At 34.5% G+C, this 25,539-nt stretch overlaps 1 protein-coding gene across 2 annotated transcripts in view; it reads left to right on the top strand.

The window, feature by feature from the left end:
* The window catches only part of LOC134533199 (uncharacterized), a 43,425-nt gene that overhangs the window by 11,090 nt on the left and 6,796 nt on the right, over positions 1 to 25,539 (top strand). The window contains exons 2-6 of one of the 2 annotated variants that reach the window (XM_063370575.1): positions 837 to 1,097; positions 4,696 to 4,890; positions 9,355 to 9,481; positions 16,628 to 16,794; positions 19,843 to 19,996. In XM_063370575.1, the coding sequence (XP_063226645.1) occupies positions 837 to 1,097; positions 4,696 to 4,890; positions 9,355 to 9,481; positions 16,628 to 16,794; positions 19,843 to 19,996 (904 nt within the window). The remainder of the gene's footprint in view (positions 1 to 836; positions 1,098 to 4,695; positions 4,891 to 9,354; positions 9,482 to 16,627; positions 16,795 to 19,842; positions 19,997 to 25,539) is intronic. The other variant, XM_063370576.1, reaches the window with a different exon arrangement.

A 25,539-nucleotide genomic window follows, 5' to 3' on the forward strand; every position in this document is an offset into this window, starting at 1 on the left:
ATTATTATACTTACTCCGATTAGACTACCATACACACTGCTTCATTGGTATTTTGGATGATCATTCAGTAAGTTGGTTAGTTGGAGGAGGGGAATGCTTGACACACTAACATCATTGCATTATGCAGTTGGTCTGGGAATCAGAGTCTGCAGTTGGCATTTGTGTTATGGCTGGGTGTGTATTGTGTATATAATGATGTTGTAGCAAGCTTAACTGGCGATGTGATATCTTGAACTATGTTGACAAAACATGTTATTAATTGTTCCAGTGCAGAGCAAGCATATAGATCTATCAAATAAAGGGTTTATCAGGACAAAAACTTGTAAAGTTTTAAAAAGTTTATAAAACTTGACAAAAACTTGTAAAGTTTTTAAAATGTTTATAAAACTCACTAGAATATTTCTTAAAATTTTCAATATTATTTGACTCTAACTGTGCTTTTAATCAAAAATAATCATTGAATTTGTGTGAAAAATTAAACATAAGGCCCTTCGTAAAAATATGTGCCAGATATATCATTATTATAAGTTAATACGTAGATATATTTTATATTCAAAAGATTTTATTTTTTAATATTATTTAGCCATAAAAATCAAAATACAAATCAGTATATGTATAATTTGCATCAAATTTAATTAATTTTTTTTTGTAATTAGTTGTGTAAGGTTGGTACATATAATTTAATAAACTAAATAAAAATCTAAATGCTGCCTTGAATTATGGGACTAATTTGGAATGTCTGTCCAAAGAAATAATGAAAAGTGCTGGGAGGCAATATTAATACAAATAGTACAGTTTAATTAAAGAGACATTTACAACCTATAGTTTGATTTCAGATGACAAATGGTACAGCGTGGGGCCAAGCACCCTGAACAACCACAAGCCGACTGCATACAGCGGCGGTGGGAAGGGGCCCGGGCTGGGGGGCAGCACTGCCAAGCGCCCGCCGATCCACATCAACAACCTAGGGACAGCGCCTTGGGCCACCAGCGGCGCCACCAGCCAAGGAGGGGCCAGCGTCTACAGTGAGAAGAATGTCGCCAAAGGAGCAGGCGGCAGCTCCAAGAACTGCAAATCCTCACCAGATGAGAAAAAAGGTAACTAAGGTCATGCATCCAGATTGGGTTTTACATGTTAAATACTTAATTGTGTGATGAGGCCACCTTTCACAGTATCTCTTTAAAAGAAAAACTAAGTGTGTTGCAAAGAGAAAATTGCTTCATAATAAACAGTACAGAAGAAAGTTTTTATTTAAGTTGACAGTTTTGGACAGTTTTTGTCGTGGCTCTTAATTGGAAAATAGCAATAGATATATATAAAATTGATATTCATTTTAGGCTGTAGCCTCAGTTTAAACAACAAATACTTTGAACATTTAAAATCTCAATACATATTTGTAGGTTATGAATATAGAACCCTCAGTGCAAGATGTCTTTTCCCTCTTGCTCGAGTTTCATTGTTCCGTATTTCTCGCATCATTGTAATTCATCTAAAAAAAGATTCAAAATACAAACATGTTCCTCTTAACTAGCTCTTTACGTTTACCCATGTGCCTGTTTACAATTATTTATATTGAGTTTCTTGCTTTGAAAAAATTCTACACAATGTTAAACACAATCAGACCCAGGGACTGATTGTGTAGTTCAAATTCGTGTTGTTGCTTAAAAAGTAATTTTATTGCACTGAATTCATTTCACGTTTGTGAATAACAGTAGTTTAGGAAAAGTCACTTGAAATTTAATTTGAGTTGTTTCAACAATCCTGTAGGTTCACTGCTGCAAGGCAGCTTTCTTTCATCACCTCATTCTGGGGCTTGCCGATTAAAATCTTAATGGTTTAAACACTGTTTAAACCATGGTTAAACCAAGTATTATTATTATTATTATTTTTTTTTTTTTTTTTTTTTTTTTTTCAGAAAATTTTTTAATATACTTACTATCTAAATTTTTGAATGGAAGTCCTACTCACACTCTAGTAAGTTAATAATGAAAGTTATTTAATTGTTTCTTTTTTTACAGGAACAAAAAATGTCATGTAGTAATTAAGAGTTTATCATTTAAATTGTCTGAATAAGTTATAACCCCATACCCAGCCAAATACTCTACTGATATTAAAAATATTAAATAGACAATTCCCATTTTGTGGGAAATTCCAACTATTGTAAATACCTACTCATTCTGTGGGGGAAATACCCTTTCTGTGGTTAAGTCCCCGTCAGATGAACCTATTTGCTGGATGTTAGTTATTGGGTTATATAACTTTTCTGGTTCAACATGAGTGGAATAAATCTTGTTGAATGACTTTCATTTCAATAATTCAAGAAGGATTCAAGAAAAGGTCCATTCAAACTTCAATTCTCAGACACTGATTCTCAGATTAGGGACTTGATTGATTACATCAGTTCTCAGCTGGAGGTTTGATGTGGGAAATTTATTGGTGATAAGAAATTTGTAGGTGGTAGTGACCACACTTCAATACTCCCAATTTTATGCATAGATAGAGATATGCATTAAAGTATGTCAGAATGCACATGTACATTATATTGTGCCAAATGAAAATGACACTTACACACAGATGATAAACTTTTAATATAAGGTGTCTAGCCTAGCCTTTAAGAAGTAAGGACCAATTATTAAAAAAATTAAATAGCAGGTCAATGAACTCTCACCCCGACCCACTTTTTTAAATTTTGTATGTCTTTAGTTTGTGATTTATTACTAGGGACAAGATGATATGGTGAATTGTGATTGAACCAAATAACACGGAAAAGCACGTCATTACACCATGTAACACCCAAATTCAAGTTTATACACCACAAAGCACCAAAATGCAATTAAAATCATGAAACTAATCAGCATTTTCAATCAAAATTTAACTCTAATGAAAAATGACTATATTTTAAATATAAATTCAATTGAAAGTATTTTATTTAGCACGAGTTTTGTAGAATTGGTTAATTTATTAACCTTGCAACTGTTAACCCATTTGCATCCACTCACTTTAATGTTAGACATACCATGGAATCCATAAACTTTTTTATATATTACTATTATTAAAGTTATTTTCTTTTTTCATTATATTTTTATTTTTTTAAATAAAATTTTAAAAATAGTTTAAGTTTCACGATAATATACCTTTGTTATAACAAGACTAGCTACTCTGAGGGGTTATTTTTATTCTTAAGGGATTTTTTCAAGTTTTTCGGGCAGATTAGCCATTTTGCGTACCAGTACGCCTATGTTGTTATCGGCCAGAAAAACAGCTGCGTACTAGTACGCTTGTAGATGCAAATGGGTTAATGGTTACTCATTTTTACATTACGACCATAGAAAATTTTTAAACACAGAAATACTTAACAGACTTCTTTTAATTGTTTTGAAAAGCTATACATGCTTTTTACAAATCATTATATTAAAAAAAGTGCATCATGTATCAGTCAAAATGACACTGGTTTGGAGAAATTAGTATTGTGGTATCAAATTGGTTCAGTAATATGCTCAAAAATAAAAACAACACTGAGATTTCCTGTTTTTAAGAACAATTTTGTCTAAAAATAAAACCATAAAATCACAGCAAATTTAACCCTTCAGAAGTCGCACTGTATGAAATGACACCATAGGTCGCACTGGGTTTGACAGACCCCCACTTAAGTTATTCGGCCGTGCAATAATTCAAAAAAGTCTGATGTGTCTTTATATATTTTTTTTACTAACCACAATACAAATGAAAGGAAAAAATATGTATTTTGCACAATTTAAAGTTATTTTTTAAATGATTTCTTTATAAAAAGTCAATTGTGATAGGTGACATTCATTTGTTAATTGTATATTTTTAAAAAATAGAAAAAAAGTTTACTATACAATTTTTACAGCTCTACCTAGAAAAAACATTTTCTTTGCATGTTTACAATATAATATATAATAAAAGCACACACACACAAAGTTCACAAAACAATTATTTTTTCTTTGTAATTTCCAGTTCCTAGCACACGGTGTAATGGGTAAAAATTATGTGACATCAGTCTATTTTGTTACAAGGATTTACCACTATCTGCATTGAAAGTGAAAAAAAAAAAATAGAAAAACCCTTTATATATTGGTTTTCACAGATCTAGCTCGGAAGAACATTTGCCACACATGTTATACATTCTTTTGAAAATTGAAATCTGCACCGGAATAATATATAACAGTGTTTTGTAAAACTTAATTTTCTTTTATACAATAACAATTAAAATGTAGATAAATAAAATACAAACTTACCAGTACAACAATATTCAAGCAATGTGATAGATCATTAGTCGCATAGATCTTTACAGACCCATAAAAATGTTACGTGAATGGTGGCAGTGGGTCTCACAGACCCAAATGTAATGGTGTCAACATGTAGCTTATATAAGTGGAAGAAGGTACTGGAATGGTTGTTGACACAGTGCACACTATCTATGAGCAACAGCGCAAACTAACATGAGGTGGGGTCTGCCAGACCCGCGCGACTTTTAAAGGGTTAATTATTGTAAATGTGTGTTTTCTTGGTTTATGACAATTTATACAACAGTAAAGCAGCAATTCTTTTGGTATTGTTCTTGCTGTGCCATAGGTTCGCCATTGTCATAGTTGATAGTTTTATGTAGACTACTGTAGTGAAATCTTTGTTCAGGTTTTGTTGAGACATGGCGTACACACACTTTTTTCGCAGGGAACTCCGCAAGCCAGTCAGCTGCGGGCTCGAAGGCAGACGCGAAGGCAGGGGCAGCGGGAGGGGGCCAGGGCCGGAGCGGTCCCGCCAAGAACGGCTCCGGAGCGCCCAGCCAGGGCCCGGCATTGTCGGAGAAACCAAGTCAGGGCAAACGGGGCCAGAGGAGCAAGAAGAAGGAATATCAGTCGCCGATCGGTAGGGTGCTCTTCTTCTTTCCTTCTCCTCGGGAACCTGAAACCAATATTTACTTGCCATTTTTTCTTAAGTATGCTATGAATTGTATCTGAGTTTTTTTTTACTGCATGTTTGTGTGAATGGATAGTTTTTTTTTTACTACTACTTTAGGTGCGTTATGAAAAAAAGATGAGAGTGAAATTTTAAGATGCGCGCGCATCACTGTAACACAAAATTAACAGGTTGAAGCTGCTCGCTAAACCGCTCATTAAGTCTCGAAAAAAGCTACCAACAAAATAGAAATAGAACCTCTATTAGTCGCGCATGTTGGCACACTCGTCGCCTCTGATCACTGTTTTCATATTTATAATATTTATCCACATGTTTCTAGTTTCTACATTCACAACACGTGTTTTAGTTTCATACAGTCAAACCTCGTTAATACGAATCCGCCTAGTACGAAATTCCCGTTTATGCGAAGTACTTTCACAGTCCCAGAAAATAAGGTATGCTTTCCTATGTTATTCAGCACTTTTAATACGAAATATGGTTAATATGAATTACGAAGTTGTTTTGATCCCTCAAGTAGCTGTTAACGTGTATAAGTAAACGGTTAATACGAATTTCACAGCCAAAGTCTAAAGTAAATCACGTCTTCATAACCGTCATGTAAACAAACGTGTCTCCAAAGATAGATAGATGTATCCTACAGTGCAAAATGGTCGAAAAACAAGATGAAAAGTTCAACTCTAGTGGCGATGTTAGTAACTAAACTAGAAAAGATGTCATGTTGTGAACGGAAAACGAAAAGGAAATAACTCTATTCCTTATTCATCTTAGTCGTCGGAAGTGTACACACGTAGATTTTTAAACAATGTATGAAAAAAGTTCTGATATTTTCCATTGTTCACGCACGTGTGTCTTAACCTCAATTTTGAGTGTGAGTTGTTTTGTAATATGACTGCGAAACGTAAACGCAACGACCTTACATTGAAAGTTAAAGTTAAAATTATCGAGGAAGTAGACAATGGAGAGAGAACGAAAACTGAAATTGCGAGAGAATTACCATCCCGCAATCGTCGTTGTCGACAATTCTAAGAAATTGTGAAAATATTGAATCTGCTTTTGCGAGTTCGTGATAATTATCAACAAGAAAAAGAATGCGAGGCCCAAAACATCAAGAAATGGAAGCTACCTTGTTGCAGTGGTTTGAAGAAATGCGTGCAGCAAACTTGCCTATTTCTGGACCTATGATTCAAAAGAAGGCAGACTACCTAGCATTGAGGTTAGGAATTTCAGATTTCAAGTTCAGCAATGTTTGGCTACAACGGTTTAAGGATCGCAACAATCTTGTTGGTAAAACTATGTGTGGGGAGTCGGCAGCAGTAGATACGACCAAAGTTAAAGATTGGATACAGACTGCTCAACCAATACTTGATCAGTACTGGCCTTTGATAAGCTTTGTAATGTGGTAAACAATGCCTATAAGAAAAAAATAGTGCAAACCAGAATTGATGTTTTTTTAAACCAAATTTTTGAATAGAAAATGTGTCATGATTTCAAGTTTATTGAAGTTTGTATTATTATGATTTATTCTGTGTTTCATTGTGTTTGTTTTCTTCAGTGTTTACAAATTGTTATGCATGTTGTGAAGCCAGCTTATACTACCAATAGTGAACGTATATAATTTTCTTCATGGTTGTACATACAGGCATTTAAAGTTCAATCAATTTTTTTTGTTGTGATATCCCAATAGTTTGGTTAATACAAACCCTCGTTATTACAAAGTGCTAAAATTATGGTCCCTTCAGGTTTGTAATAATGAGGTTTGACGTACAAGTGTGAATTATATATGCGCTAATAAATTATATTCAGTAGTGATTTAAATTGAATATTTTGATTAACATTATTTACTATTCGTAAATATTATTAAAAAAAATTTTGCTTATATACTTTTTCAAGTGCTGCAATATAATTGAGGTTAACTATTCGTATGTATTATTTATTGATATACATTAAAATATTATTATTTAATATAATTAATACTAAATATTTTTAAATTATTAATGTTAAATATTTATTATAGGTTATTTAATTTTTCAAATTTAAACTGAACTTTATTGACTGTGTTGACTATCTTTTTCCAGCCCTTTGATTATTTTAATGTAATTAATTATTTGCATGCAATTAAAAACATTTTTTAATGATGCCAAAGAAGTATAACTTCTCATGCACATACATAAGTACACGCACCCTTTTTTTGTTCCTAATATTACCCTTTCTGCTAAACATGATGGTTACTGCCATTAAACTGTGTATATTGCTGCTATTTCTGTAGATTTTTAGGCCAGTTAATGGAATACGAGAGCCAGTTTTGTCACGCGCTACCAGTAGAGAGCGTGGGTGTCTCGATTGTGCAGCGCTTGGCTCGGATGGAGCTTACCCCACGTGCGGAGTGGCCGAGTCGTCAGTTGCGCGCTGACCACTGTGACAGTGCCATGACTACCTGCCGTTATGCCATCCTCCGGTCGGACTACCGCTTGACAGCTGCACTCCATCGAGAGCCGTGGCCTTCACATGCTGTGCGCGTTATCTTACACACGTTTTCTATTAAAACAATTGTCAACTACGGTAACGTGTGCTGCCTCAATTTATAGATCTGCATTTAAAAAATTATTTAAATTATCGTTACAAACGTGAAGACCGTGACACACGCCAGGTTCGGAGCTGGCTGGTGGCCCAGCACGGGCACTGGCGTCATGCGCCATGTCAGGGGCAGTCCACTGAGATGAGGCATGCCACGTGTGCCTGGCCAGATTGCAAGGGTCGTCGCTACCCCCCTCATCCCTCTGCTCGCCGGGCATCGTTCTCCCTCAGCGCTGTTATTTCTGCCGACTGCATACACGAGGAGTTATTATTTTAAAATTGAATGGCGTTTGGGGCTGAACACAACAAAGGGACGTGCATATGCTTGCTGCACAATAGTTTTTCAGAGTCTTGCGGCGGTGTAGGTAAAAAGTACCTTTAAGGTTCATTTCTGTCTCTGAAACAGTTTTACTTAACACGCTTTTATGTTGTGGAAGGTGCAAGAGATTTTGGATGGTTTCTAATTTGTTCACAAATGTATGTTGCCTCAGTTGTATATCATGGTTGTTGCAGCTACTATTTTTTTTTGTGATGATGTTGTGTTTTAGTTGGAAGAAGCAAATTTCTTCTAATATACTTTGCACCAAGCCAAAGCACCTGTGCAGTAAACTTAACTGGTTTGAATTAGCTTTTGGAGTGCACAGTCTGCATTTTTTGCATGAGTTGTGGAGGTTGTAATAATTTCACTGCCACTTGAGTTGTTTGTGAACTGTGTTTTTGAACTGAATGTCAATAATTTAAATAGTTTTGTGCAAACATTCAATATCAGTATCAGAAAATTGAGCTGATTTTGTGTTCTTGTGAAATTCCTCTCTCCTGCCATGATTTTTGACAGTCTTAATTGTTTGGTTGCAATTGATTATGTCTGTTAACATTTACATTGAAATTAAAACACTAATTGATCCTGAGGTATTTAATGACTTCATATGCACGTAAGTCCAATTTTTAACTTCCAATTTTTAACTAACTTCTTTTTTGCAAAAAATAGTTATGTAAATGTATCAAAAATATAACGTGAAATTATGAAAGACTAAAAAAATTAATTAAAATATTTATAAGTAATACGGTTGGCCAGCCGGCGTTAAATTATTTACTTCAAAATGGTGTCATGATTGCTTGTCGACGTTGGAAGAGAACAAAGATTTTATTTTAATGAGTGCAGAGAAAAACTACGTTAATGTTGTATTTATGAAATAAAGCTGTTATATTGAACTGAGTTTACAATCTTTTTCCTGCAAGTATATAAATCTCACTTTGGTTAGTATAGTATTACGGATAAATTTAGGTGATTGTGGTTGTAATCTAATCTTTAAAATGAAATTTGTGTTTTCAGTATGTTAGTGCTAGGTGAGTTGCGTAAACATTTTCAGCTTACTGGCCAGAAATTATGCAATTGTGGGAAGAATAAATTTATGGGAATCTATTTTACATCTGAATTACTGCCAGTTCTTGTGACCTACCATTATAAATATGATACTATTCCTTACGTGGTACAATTCCTCATTACAGCTTGGAATCAATGGTTCCAATTCCAAGTAAAAACTCCATCCCTAGTAAAATCTTTAGTTTTTGTTTCTTTTCTGCCAAAATTGATTAACCATCTTACATTTTTGTTTCGTTGAAGAAAAGTAGTATTCAGATTCACACAGTCTTAACCTAGAAGATGATTACGTACTTAATAAAATATTTTTTTTTTTGGACATGAGTACCGGAATTGGGAATGATCTGGCTGTTGGTGTACAAATCTGTGGGTTTTCCCTTGTGCTTTGTGTTGGCAGTGTGCCTTGTGTGTGTGCTTGGGGACGTGGCTGTATTACACCGACTGTGTGTTGGTTGCAGCACTGATGTGTCAGCCTTTCAGGCAGCACGTTGCTCGCTGGGGGCGCGTTGCCCTCCGGGTGATGCTCTGGTTTCTGCACCTGCTCTCTGACGTCCTGGGGATGAGCGTCCGCCTCTCGGTGCACCTGTAAGTGTTCGTGCCCCTTCTGCACGCTTGCTTCGCGCTCGGCAAACGCTTCCAGCCGGACTTTCTTTCTTATTCGCTGTTCAGATTTGGCCATTATTTTTGCCAGTTTAAGCTTTGTTGCATGAAACCTTGAATTTGCTCTAAATGTGATTGCATTAGATCTCCAGTGATTTTTATTCTGATGTCCAAAAAAAAAGTTTGCAATGAGAGATTAAAAAAAACTTTTTTTTTTTTTTTTTTTTTTTTTTTTTTTTTTTTTTTTTTTTTTTTTTTTTTTTTAAATAACTTGTTGTGTTGTTTGCACATACCAGCAGTGTGTAGGTTTTTATATAAATATGGGTTTGTACAGTTGTCGAAAAAGGTAGTTGTCAGATTACTGCATGTCGTTCAGTCTACCTGCTTGCGAGGAGGTGTGAATATTTGTGGAATATTTGTGTTGCAGTTGTTTGAAGTTTAAGTTGTTGTTAGTCAATAGACTGAATAAGCACTTCCTTATGCTGTCATTGGTTTAAGTTGTAACAATCCAGACCTCACCAGCTAGCTTTGGCCTGAATTGCACATACATAAATAAAACACTTGAAGAACTTGTTAGGTTTTAAAATACCGTTTAAATTTTTAAAAAAAACTTTGTTCTAAATAATTTATGACATAAGTGAAGTGTGTCTAGAACAATGACTGATTTTTACTACTTTTTATTATACTTTTCCATTGTTAATGTTGATAGTCATAAATTTATTAGTATCACACACGGTTTAATCGCCATTAATAATAATAATAATAATTATTATTATTATTATTGCAGTGTACCTTTATGTACAAGAGAATATTTAAAAATATAACAGATACATGTTTTAGTTATTTTTTGACTTTCTGACCACAACACTTTTCCAAATAATTTACAAGACAGGACAAAAAACGTTTGTTGCTTCAAGAAAACAATTAACCACAATCATTTGGTACCATGACCACACGACTTATGACCAACCTTACTATCTCCATCCACAAAGGATGGAGGTGGTCACATGTTCCCGACAACTCTGCATACATATACCGGTAACTAGTGCTTTGCCTTCTCGGTCTCGTTCCAATTCTGATAATACATTGGTCCTTGTGTTCCCATGCTGAGCGGGAACTACCATCTCTCTCACACACACACGCACACACACAAACCACCATAAACACACATTAAAAAAAAAAACACTTTTGCACTCTAACACTATTGTAATTTACCGCCACATTGGATCGTCATGCTTGCAGACAAAGGATAATAACAAAACAAGTTTAAGAAAAATATTTGACTACACCTTTAATCTTCAACAACCAACGAGCCTAATAGGTAATAACGACTTTTAGTGGCTTTAAAAGTTTAAATTAGTTTAATTAATTGACACACTTAAAAATACGATCGAATGAGAAGAAATTTTACTAACATAAGACTACCCCTGAAACATTAAATTAGTCCCATTATTTACATTGAAACAAAAATTCCTAACCAAGTACTGAAAATTATCAAAAAACATTATAAAATTATTTGTCAGTGTTTTATATGTTGAGAGGGATAATGATTAGGGCCACCTGAAAGTGGTGAATAAAAATGTGGTATTTCGTCATTATAAACAGGTAAAAGCGGTATAAAAATTTGTTTAAAAAAACTGAAAAGCGGTGTTAAAAATCGGCAAAAAAAAATTGCCGGCAAATAATATTATTTTTTAAAATTATTTTTCCATTGAATTTCCTAAACAAATATGCATATATACACTTTATTAACTTTAGAATAGCATATTAATTAGGGATGTGCGAAAGTGACTTTATCCACACGAAATGAAAGTGAAAGAAAATTTATCAAGTTTCGCGAAAGTGAAACGAAAATGAATTTTTCTATGAGATAAATATATTCTTAACGAAAGTTAAGCGAAATTTTTTAATTAACAAAGAAAAAAAGTGCCCCAAAATTTGCTCTTCAGTAATAAATTCTATTACATAAATCATTTTGATACCTTTTGATGTATATATAAATATTACTATTTAATATAATCAACATCCGCCCTAGACCACACAACACAGCCCCATGTCACTCGTAAATTTCAAGAATCAATCCAGATCTTTCAGCGCACAGACTATTTCCTTTACAGTCGTAATGTCGCAGTCTATGATAATATATTTATCACGTGCATGGTACTGATGAAAAAATACGTGAATACTGCGAAACGGCCGCCATCTTGCACCACTGTCACACATGGCTAGCTCAGGAAGCTGTAGACCAGGCAAGGGACATGGTCAAAACAAAACATAACAAATGGTTGCTGCCAAGTGGTCATTACGTGCAGTGACTTGTTGACCTTTTTGTCTAATTGGCTGTATATTATGAGGATTTTATATGCCAATCAGAGTAAGTAAAATTTAAATAAAGGAGACGACAATGTTTTTGTTTGGCTGTGCGCGAATAAAAGTAGGTACGTTCTTTGTTTATGTGTATACGGTAAATACTAAATAGTGTACTAACAGTTCTGGAATGTATGTTTTACGAATATAGTACCTACACTACTGTTTGAAAGCAAATGAATCAGGTAATTTTTCAAATATTGCATGATTTTGTTTTGATACCTAGGCCTACTGTAATCACGGTTGAATTTTGTTTACTTTATCTGCCATGTTTGTTCAAATTATGATTTTACCGTATTTTCATTAACGTGAGTTTTTTTCATCACCACGTAAATTAATCATAATGGAAATCTTTTTTATAATTAATGTCTTTATATGATTTGCATATGTTATTACATTATTAGTAATAACAAGCAAATCATATAAAGACATTACAGTAGAATCTCAGTGCTAAGTACTTACAGGTACCTCAAGTTTTTGTACTTAGTACTGAAACATGCATACATATCTTTACAAAGAGAAAAATATATATAAAAAAAATAGCTACAGGAGAGCCGCAATGCCATATGTATTCGCAACTGCGACTTGGTTTTTTCCGCTTGTCTAGTTCTCTGAGTATATCCACTTTTTCCTTAAGCGTGAATTGCTTTCGTTTCTTTTTATCTCCAGGATCATTCATATTGTAGCACAAATACAATGCGGTGTCTAAATAACGTAACCTGATAATATACTCAACAATAACAATAAACAATCCCGGCACAGACATCAAACAGTATTTTTAGCGTAGCGTAACACTTTTGTCTAAATAATTAATACTTCTCTCAAACCTCCGTTTTTCGATGTATCGAATGGTGTTGTGTTGCTCACGTCGCATACTACGTGCGGTATAATCTATGGTTGTGCGCAAAACTGTTTGTTCACTTTGTTTTGAGAATTCAGAGGTTAGAAAATACGTTGCGGTGGTATTTGTGTATCTTTGTTCTACTACATTAATCATTTAGCTGGAAATTTATTTACCAGTTTAAGTAAATTTTGGTGTAGTAATGCCACGCTACTAGTATAATTTATACGTTATAGTGAAAATATTATTCTTTGAAACCGTTTTGCATGGCGAAGATACGATTTTTGGCGGGGACTTAAAAAAAATTCGTTAAAGTGAAATATACTTTATAATAAGGTACGTTATTGTACCGGTATTCTACTGTACATTTTTATTAAATTACGAGTTCTTTTTCAACTAGAACAAACGAACTTCGGTAAGCTATTGAACTTTCGTTTGGCTCGAAATATTTCGCTAAAAACGAACTTCGACAGATGAAATTCTTACCGAAATCGAAAATGAAAGTAGAAAAATTTCGATTTCGGTATCGGTATACCGAACATTCGCACAACCCTAATATTAATACTAATTAACTTAGCATATAATATATAATGCATTCATATTCAAGCCACTTAATGCATATACCTTGCAATAAATTTTAAAAATATATACATATATAGTTATATTTATATTGATAATTTATTTAAAATGTACAACAATGTTGTATGCTTGAAATGGTTGGCCTGAAGTATCAGACTGCAGTTACAGGAATCAAGTATTTTCGCAGCCACTCCACACTATATACAATACTTGTGCAATACTTGCACATCATAAATTTACTTCCTTCATCAAAAATAAAAAAGCCATCACTTTTAAATTCCTTTACACGTTTTTGGCATGTTGAACTAACCAACAATTAATTACTTCCAAGAAAAATTTTTTTTTAATTTCAGGACCTAATGTGTTGCATTCATTGTGAATACTGAACATTTCCATAACGGCGCCATTTTGGAATAGTGGCGATGTTGCCTTTTAAAAACATTGTGCTGTATTGGATGGATAACTTACAGTTCAAATAGAAACCACAAGCACAACCTGAAATCTTCCGAAGTTAAACGTTATGTTAGGTTAGGTTGGCGTTATTTAAAATACTTAATGACCGTAAAATAAAAATATTTTAATCCTTTAATTATGGTACTTTTTTACTTGCGATCGGAAAACTTCGGAACTGTTCGGGTGAGCGGCTTTCTACATCTTGATAGACTCATCTATGCATAGAAAGAGTCTGTGACTCTTTGATCAAATTTGCAGTATCAACAAAGAAGATGGCGCGTGACTTCGTAAATAAAATATATTATCATGATCGTTTCGAAGGATGGTTCTATTTAATTTTTTTCCGACAGCTTTATATATACAAGTTATCTGAGGTTAGAAAAAATATATTATAAATTGGTAACGTTGCTACGGGGAAAAGAAATACCGTTTGGATTCCAATCCACATCCCTTACCGCATGAATTTATGAGAATACAAGTTTTAGTACTCTACTCACGTCAGATTTTTAAGGATTGTTGAAATTTCTTGCCGTGTTTACAGTTATAAAACGTATTGCATATTATTTTCGTAGTAAGGTGGTACAACAGGGTGGCCAGCCAACCGGGAAATCGGGAAATACGGAAAATAGCCAGGATTTCTTAAAAAAAAACAGGAATACCTGGAATCAACCAGGAATTTTTATTAGAACCGGGAATTTTTTTTTTATGAAGTAACGATTCGCAATACATACGGCTGTTAAATGAGCACGTTCACCACCCGTCGAAGCACGACAGTATGCTCGTGAGCTATATTTTGTGAAAGTAAATTTGTTCATATTGCATTACAAACTTTTGTAGTACGTAAGAAACCGTTAACAATTCAGACTTCCATACTTATTATGTTTCTGTATTCAAAAGCACCAGCATTTTGGCTGAAAATGTTGTTGTAGGGTGGTAGTAATTTCTCGCACGGCATGTTGGTAGCACTAGTTTTGTATGTATATATTTTTTTTTACTTTGCACTCATGTTGTTGCGTCACGGTATCACGGATAGATACTTTTCTCTAGTTTTTTTAAAAGTTTAGTTGTGCGGGACGTTGTTTTGAATTTTTTAATCCAACATGTAATTTGTGCAGACTATCAAAATGTCAACAAGTTCGGTCACCACATACAATGACAAATATACGGAAGAGTTTGAATGGGTGGAGAAAGATCCAAAGTGCAGGACAAACGCCATTTGCAATTTGTGTAATGTTAAAATAAATATCGGTAGCATGGGAAGAACAGCATTAGCCAGCCACGTAAGAGGGGCAAAACACGTGCGTTTGGTGTCAAATAATTTTGGTGACGTGAGATTATAAATTTTTTTGTTGGTGATAGGTTTTGTTTTAAGCAAGTTCATTGATTTAATTTTTAAGCCTATAGTTAAGTTGTCTATTGTTTAACGCCAATAAAACATCATATTGTGTGTGCTTTGTGAAACAAAAATGCAAATTGTATGCAAATATTGATAAAAACCACCCTTGAAAAAACCTGGAAAAAACCAGGAATTTTATTATCCCAGAAGAGTGGCCACCCTGTACAAGTTGGCACTGTCTCTGTTGTGTTGAACAAAATAGTTAATAAATATTTTTTGCATTTTTCGCGTTTTTTATTGTGAATTGTCATAAAAAGGCGAATTTCGTGGGAAAATCAGATTTAATGAATATTTCGCGTTTTTCGTCGTTTTTTCGCGATCGCGAAAATTGCATGGCCCTAATAATGATGTTAGTATAAGATAGGAATGGATAACTTGATTTAATTTTGTTTTGTACATTTGTTTTGTGTTTATTAATGATAAATTTTTAAATAAAAAAGTTTAGAACCATATTTTATTAAATAATAATATTAATTTTTTTTATTGGAATATATTACCTTCTTACTTGGAATTTGTTTACAGTATTTATGTTTCTAAGACATCTGATTTTTTTTTCACCATTGCTCAGCTGCACTTGAAGTATAGTTGCTTTCATTAAGTCTGAGACTTTTTTAAGGATTTGACAGTTCTTTCTTTCTTCTTTTGTGCTACATCAGTGTTAACAGTAAGCCTCCCACCAAAGCAATTTGGGTTCTATTCCCAATGGAGTGCAATTAGTTTTTTTTGCAAGAGGGAAATTTGCCATGTGCCGGTGGATTTTTTTTTATTATTAGTCCTGTTTTTCTTTCTATTTATCATTCGGTGCTCCGTTAACATCTCATCACTTTTCATAATTTCTAATGACCTCCATCTCAACGAGAGGTTAAACACAATTTATTCCCATCGTTGTTAATGCTGATAGTCATAAATTTATCAGTATCACACATGGTTTAATCCCATTAATAATTTTAATTATTGCAATGTACCTATATGTATTATTGTTACAAGAGAATATTAAAAATATTACAGATACATTTTTTTTTAGTAAGTATAATTTTAGCTTTTTTATTTTCAAGCTCTCTGTTTTTCTGTATTATTTTTTTGTAGATGTTAAGATAAGTGTATCACATTTTTACTCTTATAATTTCTGCACGACTTGTACCAAAATGAGCACTAAACACAACACATTTGTTTTGATGTTTAATTTTTATGGCTATTTTTTTCTTTCATGCAGTATACATGAGATTAGTGAATTTGATTAGTTGTTGGATTATATCTGATAATAAAAATACCAGGAAACAGTCATGATATTTCTTGCAAGTATTTTCATGTTTATCTAAGCGTTTGAAGAAGGCATAAAAATATTATTTTGACTAAACACTTAAGAAACAATTCCTGGTCTTTTCAACTAAATCAAACAATTTTAAAGTGCAGTAATTGTATGAGTACATTGGTTTTGGCTTGTTGTAAACAATGGGTTTTCATCTAAGGCTCATGTTTTTTTTTCCCTGAACAGCGGTGGTTTTATCTATAATTGGTTGTATATGTGGTTCCTCCATCGTTGGAGGAAACTGGGCAACGTTTTGGTGAAGATCAGACTGTTCAAGTGGCTCGGCTTCCACTCGGGGGCAGACACTGACACAATTCGCTGGTGGCAGTTCTGGCGGCGGCGGTCTGCAAAAAGTACGTGTCATCAGCTATGCAGTGAGAGATGTTTAATCTGGCACGTTCCAGTCACATCAGATTAGAGATTTTACCAGATTATTGAATGTCGATAGTATTTTTAACTGGAATACCAAAGGAAATTTAATATATAGAACAGTGGTATACAAAACAAGTTAAAATAAGATTATCTGTAGAAAAAGTTCATATGTATAGGCATTGGTATTTTTTTTTATTTTTTTTAAGTTATTACAGAAATGTATTTCTCTAGAAAACAGGAAACAGTGTACTAAAATGAAAACGGACAACAATGATTAACTTTGAGCGAACTGAAAATCCAGGCTGTGGAATAATAAAAAATGGCAACCAAGGTAAACAGTCTGAATCCATTCCAAAAAATCGGAATGTGAGCGGCCCGATTGGTGCTAAATTACAGTATGTGCCAGATTAAAGACCTCTCACTGTAGTAGACTATCAAAAGATAAAATAATTGGGACGGAACATATATTTAAGGGTGCCGTCTGTCCGGGCACACATACGGTGTGCAAAACAACGTGATTTGAAAATTATTCAAGATATCCAAGTGGGGTCTGTTCACGAAAAGTTTTTGAACTGTATTTTTAGAAGAGTTAAAATGGCTAAAGGCATGTTTTCAGATTAAATTTTAGGCATAAAATAATCGGTTGCATTGAAAGCACTTAAGGGACTTGGATTATACCTCTACCTTCATTTCTATACCATACAATGTTACGGTCACCGCTCACATTTCACAGTTGTCCTACGGACGACAAGAAGACTGTGCGCCAGTTCACAGCCTTGCGTGCTGGTAGCACCAGCGAGCGTCACCCTTATCATCCCACCTCACTATGACACACACACCCAGACTAGAAGGGTCCCTTAAACTTACTACTCTGGTTTATTGTCTGAACTGTTTGCTCAGTGGTTAGAGTCTCTGGCTGATGATCCAAGGGTTCTGGGTTTGATTCCCGGTGACGGGAATGGGGACTTTTAACTTTCTGAAAAAATGTGTATCCTTCCTGGGTAGAGGACTAGGCCACGTGTAGTGCCTTCACTTCCGTACTGCGGTAAGCAGTGGCAAACCACCACAGTATCATCTTTGTATGCTCCAGTCATGCCATGACCGTCACTGCTATGGCGCCGTACCTAAGACGGCTCACATTCGATAATGTTACGAGTGGGAAAACATTTTCGGATAGGATAGCCCAATTAAATGAATACAGTTTTATTTATTACTAACATTTTCACTCGTAATTAAATAAAACAAAAACATCTAAAATATCTGTTCACAAATGAATCTTTCCTACGTTTAGTTCACAGTTCACTCTCCCCACTGGATCTCAACTCGACAGTGGCTCTCCCTACCACTCCTCTCTTACCACACACCTCTGATTCCCTTGATGTGATTATGTATCTCTAATGACCTCGTTTACTATGAAATGCATGTTCATATAAATGAATGTGATTATAACTAGGGGTGTGCGGGATCCCGACGCTTCCCGAAATGCCGGGCGGGAATTTTATTACTCCCGAATTTTTCGGGAAATTGATTAAAAATTTACAAATGTTTACTAATGTGAAAATGTTTTCTATCAATTCAAACCGTTTTTACAACAAGATTTTTTATGGATTTGTACGTTTCTGTACTATTTAAACGCAAAACATCTTTTAAACGTATGCCGATCGTAGCGACAGCTGTGGTGTGCAGTGAATTATGATAATCGTTTACACATATCTAATTGGAATATAAAAAACGTACATGGAGTACCTTAAATATTGTATGCGTTCATAAATATATTTCTTCAAGGGTACAAATTTGCAAGATACGTGAATAGTCAGTTATATAACGTTATTGCCGTCACCATCGAATACTTAACCTAAAACCACTGTGTGTCCTTAGACACAAACAAAACACATGCGCAATCCAACCTTTTCGCCAAAGATACAAGAAATACTAGACTTGCGTTACATAACGAAGCGTAACCGTTCTCATTACTTGATAGCAGTGGCGGTGTAAAGAACTGTATTGGCACTTTGAAAAATATGAAATCACGTAGTTTTACACCACTGCTCACGAGTATCTAAACATCTATGATTTTGCTTTGGGAGAAAAACGTAGTTGTTTACTGTTTAGTTTGGCGGGCTTTGTCGGCTGACGTTACATTATTAAGGCTTGTGCAAAGTATCTGTTCCTATTTTTGATGCCGTTGTATATTAAAACAAACTAGCAGCCAACAAATAATGGAGGTCGTAACCGATCAGCTTGTTACTTGTAAACCTAAAGGTGTTTGGAAGTATTTTGAACGTCTGATAGACAGTAAATCCCTGGCAAAGTGTGTCTCGTGTGAAAAATTTTTGAAATGCGAGCATGGTAGCACGTCTGGATTACTAAGACATCTCAATAAACATCCCTCTATAAAAAAAGAATTTGAGGATGCTAAAAAATATGAAGTCGCCGCTGAAAAACGGGGCAAGTGAAGCAGACAAAAGAAATAGCAGCTAAAAAAACAACTAATTTGCAAGAAACATTTAAATGGCCATCTTCTCATATTAGAATTAAAATTTTGCTTTTTTTTTAATTTTCCCGTCTCGTTTCCCGCGGGAATAATTTATTTCTCCCGAAAATTTCCCGCAGTACAAAAACCTATTCCCGCACACCCCTATTTATAACTCAACCAGATTCAATTTTTCCATTAATTTTGATTATGCTCTTTTGAATGTAGTTGATAAATAATACTGATATCTTTATGTAATATAGTTTAGACAAGCATTTTAAATTGTTATTTTAATCCTCGAATATGTTTGATAGAGTGATGTACATGTTCAAACAATGCACTGCTCAACTTTAGACTACAGGTTGCACATGAATGTTTTACCATACATTTTATCCAGTTTCCCTTTTAACTTATGTTTTGTTAACTCTTCAGTGGTATAATCTTTACTCCAGCACTTATACAATAATTCTTGGGACAATTATGTTTTTTTTTTTATCTAACAATTTTAGTTGATATGCCATGAAAAAAATTTTTGTTGTTAAATTTTGTTTAATAGGTAAAGGAAAAGTTCCACCCACAGAAGAGGAGGATACTTCTGGTAGATTTAAAGATGGCTTCCCTCCAGGTCTTGAGAACAACATTTCGCTACCATCTACTGGAGAAGAGGCAATGAAGAGACTTCTGGCTTGCAAAGGGAAAGATCCATATAGGTATCAATTTTTATTATTTTTAGTTTTTTTTTGTCCAAGCAAAATAAAATAAAAAAGATTCAGAGGTTTCTACCTCTGTTCTTCATTTGATTATGTTAATGCAGAGAATGGAACTTGTTAAAATTTTTATTATGAATAGTAAAGGTTTATACAAAAAATTTTGTATCTCTAACCATTTATATTTTATTGGCAAATGTCCATATGCCCTGCTGTGGCACTGTTTGTAGTTGCTCCTCTGTAACCTAGATTGAAAAACTACATGATCTACCTCTAAACTATGTCACTTAATGCCACATTGGCTGCCTCCCTAACCGGCATGGGTGAAGTAAGGTAGGATAACACTTGTGGAAGGCATGGTGGAGTGGGGGCGGGGGTGCTCAATGGAGTTTGTAGCATGATCCCTCCATCTTCTTTTCTTTCCACCCAGGCGACCACCGTATATCGCAGTATTACTTACTTTTTATATGCTTGATTGTGAATGATGGCTTTTCTTCTGCAGTGGCTAAACTAATTTTTTTTTGACATTTGCCTCTTGCTGTTTTAAAAGAGGTCATGTAAATCACTTTTTGTGACGAAAGATCTCGTAAACAAAGAAACCAAAAATTTCACTAAGCTGTCTTTAGATGACTAAATTAAACATTAACAGAATGTTTCGGCACCTTTAGTATTAAATGTACGTACAGTGAAACCTCGTTTATTCGTTCCCGCATTGTAGAATTTCCCGGTTTTATTGTTCAATGTCCGTGGTCCCAAAAATAATCCCGCAAGAACAATGTTAAAAAAATCCCGTTTCCATCGTTTACGAATATTTTTTAACCCGGTTTAACGGGTTGAACTTTACAGGCTTTTTACCGATTTCACATTCAAATTCCCGAGAAATATTCCAGTTTACGCGTGTCTACACGACACACAATACCAATATTTACATATGGCAGCCATTACTAAAAGAAAACTAATAAAGTGAGCATGACGCTGTTGCTAACAGGTTCACCAACTTCGATAAAACAGACGAAAGCTAACGCTCGCACGATAGTTCTTGCTTTGTGCGATAATCGACACAACAATATAACCGTGGTCGATATACTGTACATACTATCCCAACGTAAACACGTTTCTATTTAGCGGCAGTGAAATCCTGCGAGAAACATAGACAAAATTGTTCATCCTAGCGTTTCCGTGGCCGGCCGTATATGCGCGAGATTTTCTTTGTTTACGGTAAATTAGCTTTACGCATTTAACTCTAATGCACGTGTGAAATTTGTAAAGGTTCATTGATATGTATCGGCCTACAAAAGAGGTTAAAACCATTAAAGAGCGTTTAGAAATTATAAATGCCATTGAAAAAAATCCAGGCGATAAACGGGTTGATTTGGCAAAGCGCTATGGTATTCCTCCATCGACTCTTAATTCTATCTTCGCTAGAAGAAATGAGATTCGGAAACAAGCAAGTCAGTTCGGCCAGTCTTCAAAAAAACGGAAAATGGCAAGACAGTCGAAATACAGTGAGCTTGAGAAAGTTTTGTTTTCTTGGTTCCAGCAAGTTCGGGCATCAAACATCCCAGTGGATGGCACATTTTGTTCATTTAAAAAAATTAAGGAAGTAGTGAATCCCCTTATTTACGTTACCGTTATTTATGTTTTCCCGTTATTTGCACTATATTCTTCAGGTCCCGTTTGGTTCCCATTTAATCCAATCCAATACTTTCACGCGAATTACGTCTAAAAATCTATTCCATCCCGCTATTTACATCACGTAACAACGATAGTAGGCCTAAAAACATTGTAACTTTTATAGTCGGCAGTGAACATTTTAAATCGCAAAATAAACATATTTTATAACATGAAAAGTTGCTTTTATTTCTAAACATATAATAATTTAAGCCTAGGCGTGTAAAAGTCCGAGTAATTATAGCAGGAGGCAATCTAAAATGTACTAGGGAAAAACGTAAACTCACGAATGTATAAACGTTATGTTACTATATTTATGTCACAACTTAGCCGAAATACTGGTACGAGACATAAACTTCACTAGATAAAATGAGCGTAGTCTTGGTAACTGTTTTAAACGTATTTTATAATTTCGGAAGTATTGTACAGTTGACGCATATTTTTTAAACTAACCATTTATATCTGGGGATCGTAAATAATTAATTATTGGTATCAAGAAATCAAGGTGAACGTAAACTTGAACACGTCACGGCAGCGAGAAAACTGGTGCGTATACCAATAAACTGGTATTAGAACTGGACAAAACTGGTACACGGGAGGTGGAGCTTATATTTTTTTCCGCTAAGCTCGCATCTATTGGCTGGCTGCTGATGGAACGTCACGAGTCTGGGCGGAGCGTTGAGTGAGTTATACTGCGCATGCGCAGCTCAGACAACAGAGAGAGCCAGCCGGCGGGTACGTCGCGCCATAACAGCTGATTGAGTACGATGACCTTTCTCCGCGCACGGCGCGCTATTGACGGTAAATGTCCAATTTGCGGCCCTTTTATTTAAAAATTTTTTACTGTGGTGCAATGCGTATGTGTAATGTAGCCCGCATTTGTTATGAACGCTGCAGGATGCGACTGTATTTTAATTAACTTGAACGTATTTCTTACTTTTCCCTTTATTTACACTTTATCGCTTTTTACACTTTTTTACTTTGTCCCCATGAAAAGTGTAAATAAGGGGTTTTGCTGTATAATTTTCCAATATTGATATTGTATATACAGTATGCTGCTGGTGTCAGTTTATGGAAATATCTAACTGATTCACTGAAAGTTTTTGCAATAGTACATACATTGTGCATTTGGTAACTTTAGAGTGTGTTCCCACATTGTAGGATTTCCTGGATTATCCGTTTTTTACTTATGGTCCATTGGAAAACGGATAATCAGGGTTTCACTGTATTAAAATAAGACATCTACGAAATAGATTTTCTGTGAAGTTTTGTATAAACATTAGGTTATGATTTGATTTGATTTTTAATGAAAAGGTACACATTTAATTAAATAAAGTTTATTTTTGGTTAAGAATTTCGTAAAAAAAAACATCACTGCTTCTAAGAAAAAATAACCACACTTTCTTCAAGACTCTAATAATTTTATGTACCTGATGCATCAGGGTTATGTTTAAGTGGTAGATATTGTGTAACGTTCATGTATGTTTAAGCTAGGGATGGGTCGGTACCGGTTCTCGGTTCCTACGGTTCTCAGCATTTTAACCGGCACCGAGAACCGCAGCTAAAATGTCGGTGCCGGTGCCGGTACCGGTACCGGCAGTATAGCAAAACTCTATACGAAAATAGTCCTTCACAACTTAACTGCAGCATGAAATGGCTCAACTCACGTCCAATTCACATACCGTATTGGTCCGAATATAAGGCGACCATTTTTACATAAACGAGAGATGCAAAAATTGGAAGTCGCCTTATTTTCGCACCCAAGACGTCAGAACCGCAAACATTAGTTCCAAGCTGAAAGCTACAGTAGAAACATTGTTTAACAAAACGTTCACAATTTTTTATATTAACTAAAACTTTGTTACCTCACACGGGGAAAAACCATAAATCCACCTAATATTGCAGTAATTGACAATTGTTTGAAGTTGAAAATTAAAATATTTGTTCTTGAGTAAAAACGTGAATGTTGAAGCATCTCAAAATGGCAACCTTTTATTTCACAATTCATATTTGTACTTTGTGTACAATCGCGTGTTAACATTTACGGTAATTTTTCTTCAGATTTTTAACGGAAATATTTGTACTAAAACATCACAGTTATTTTCAGAACGATTGTTTACGTTTACAAACATTTCGGATGTAATGTTTGGAAATTCACGGCTGCCAACTGTCTTTCCACAATATTTCTTTGTTGTAAAACGAACATTGCCGAACACGCACGAAGACGCCATATTAATAGGAATTTGGTACGTTGCTTCAAAAGCTATTTTAATAATCCACTCTTTATTTATGTAAAAACCTTTCATAATTATAATAGATTATTCTTTCAAATTCATAGAACAGACTCTCTCTGTCAGAGAGTAATATGGACAAATATACGCGGTCACGTAACCGAAGTTATTCTTGGCCGTATGCTTCATCATGTCAGCTAGCCACTTGTTTTGTTCCGGCAAGATGCATTCTTTGTTTGCTTTTTTTACGTTTAACACACTACTAAATAGTAATACGCCTTGTTCTGTGGTAATATGTAGCTTAAGTCAAACGGAAAGTTAAATGCTGTATTTTAAGAGGGATTAATAGCCATTGTAAAAATTTTAAATTCGTAGATACAGTAAACTGTGAAAAATGAACAATCACACATTGGTGGAACGGCGGGGAACGAGCCCTAGACAAATAAACAGCTCTGAAGATGACAATTATGCAGCTTCATTAGAGTAAACATACGAAAAGATTTCTAGTGTAATACTTAAAAATGTAAATATTTTCTAATTGTTTTCTTTTGACTTTTAGGGTAGGCCATTCAAACTTATTTTAAATAAGTAATGTGATAAATATAAATTAATTGTTATACATAAATGCAAAAACAATTTATCAACACAAAATGTATGTCTAATGAATTTTCACATTAATTTATACCAAAAATTATTTTTACATTTGTTTGGCCTCCTGAAACTGCAGGTCGCCTTATATTCGGGGTCGCCTTATATTCGGGCCAATACGGTATGAATTTTTTTTTTTTGGGCTTCTGTGGAATAATATTCATCTCTAACTATAAAATAAATTACACGTGAAAATATTTAATGTTCTCGTCACATCTGTAAACAAAGTACGTTTTACAATCAAAACATAACAGTTGAAGGTGCCATAGATGTAGTTCATAGATGTGTGCAACTGTATAACGTGATGCAGCAGAAAGATGAGCACAGAAAGACGCCATGTTTGTTTCAATGGTTTTTAAAATAGGCAGCTAATTGAGTCGTTTACACGTATGAGTGACTGGTGTACAAAGAACAATTAAAAGTGCAAAAGTAGATTTGTTTAATAGAATTGATGATTGATTTCAAATATTTCCGTAATAATTTTCGGCATTCTAACATTTTATGCTATTTGTGCAGTGCTGTGGAGTATAAGTTCACTGCATCTGCAGCCATCTAGCGGAATGGCTAGTAACTTTCTCTTTTAGGCAAACGGGATGGCTTTGAAAGTGGCACGTCTGTTTTTAGTGGTAATAGCGTTGACGAAGATCCCGCGGACACGTGATGAAAGATGTTTTTTTTTTTTTTTTTTTTTTTGCAAAGTGGTGTATGGATGGTAGATGTATTTTACTACAAACAAACAAACAAAATGCTTGTTGACACTTGTAAGGTATAATTATTCCGGCAAAACAGTACAAATTGTGTAAGAAATGTCATCAGAAGTGTGACAGTAATTTAATTGACTGCAAACAAACTGAATTCGATGTAGACAATGTATTATTTTTAGTGGTGCACCGATATGACTTTACCGATTACCGATTCGATTACCGATTATGAGAGCAATAATCGGCAGATACCGATTCAGTTACCGATTATAATGAACAAATTTTTTTAAGTGTA

The sequence above is a fragment of the Bacillus rossius genome, chromosome 6, assembly GCF_032445375.1.
Source record: "Bacillus rossius redtenbacheri isolate Brsri chromosome 6, Brsri_v3, whole genome shotgun sequence".
NCBI classification, from domain to species: Eukaryota; Metazoa; Arthropoda; class Insecta; order Phasmatodea; family Bacillidae; genus Bacillus; species Bacillus rossius.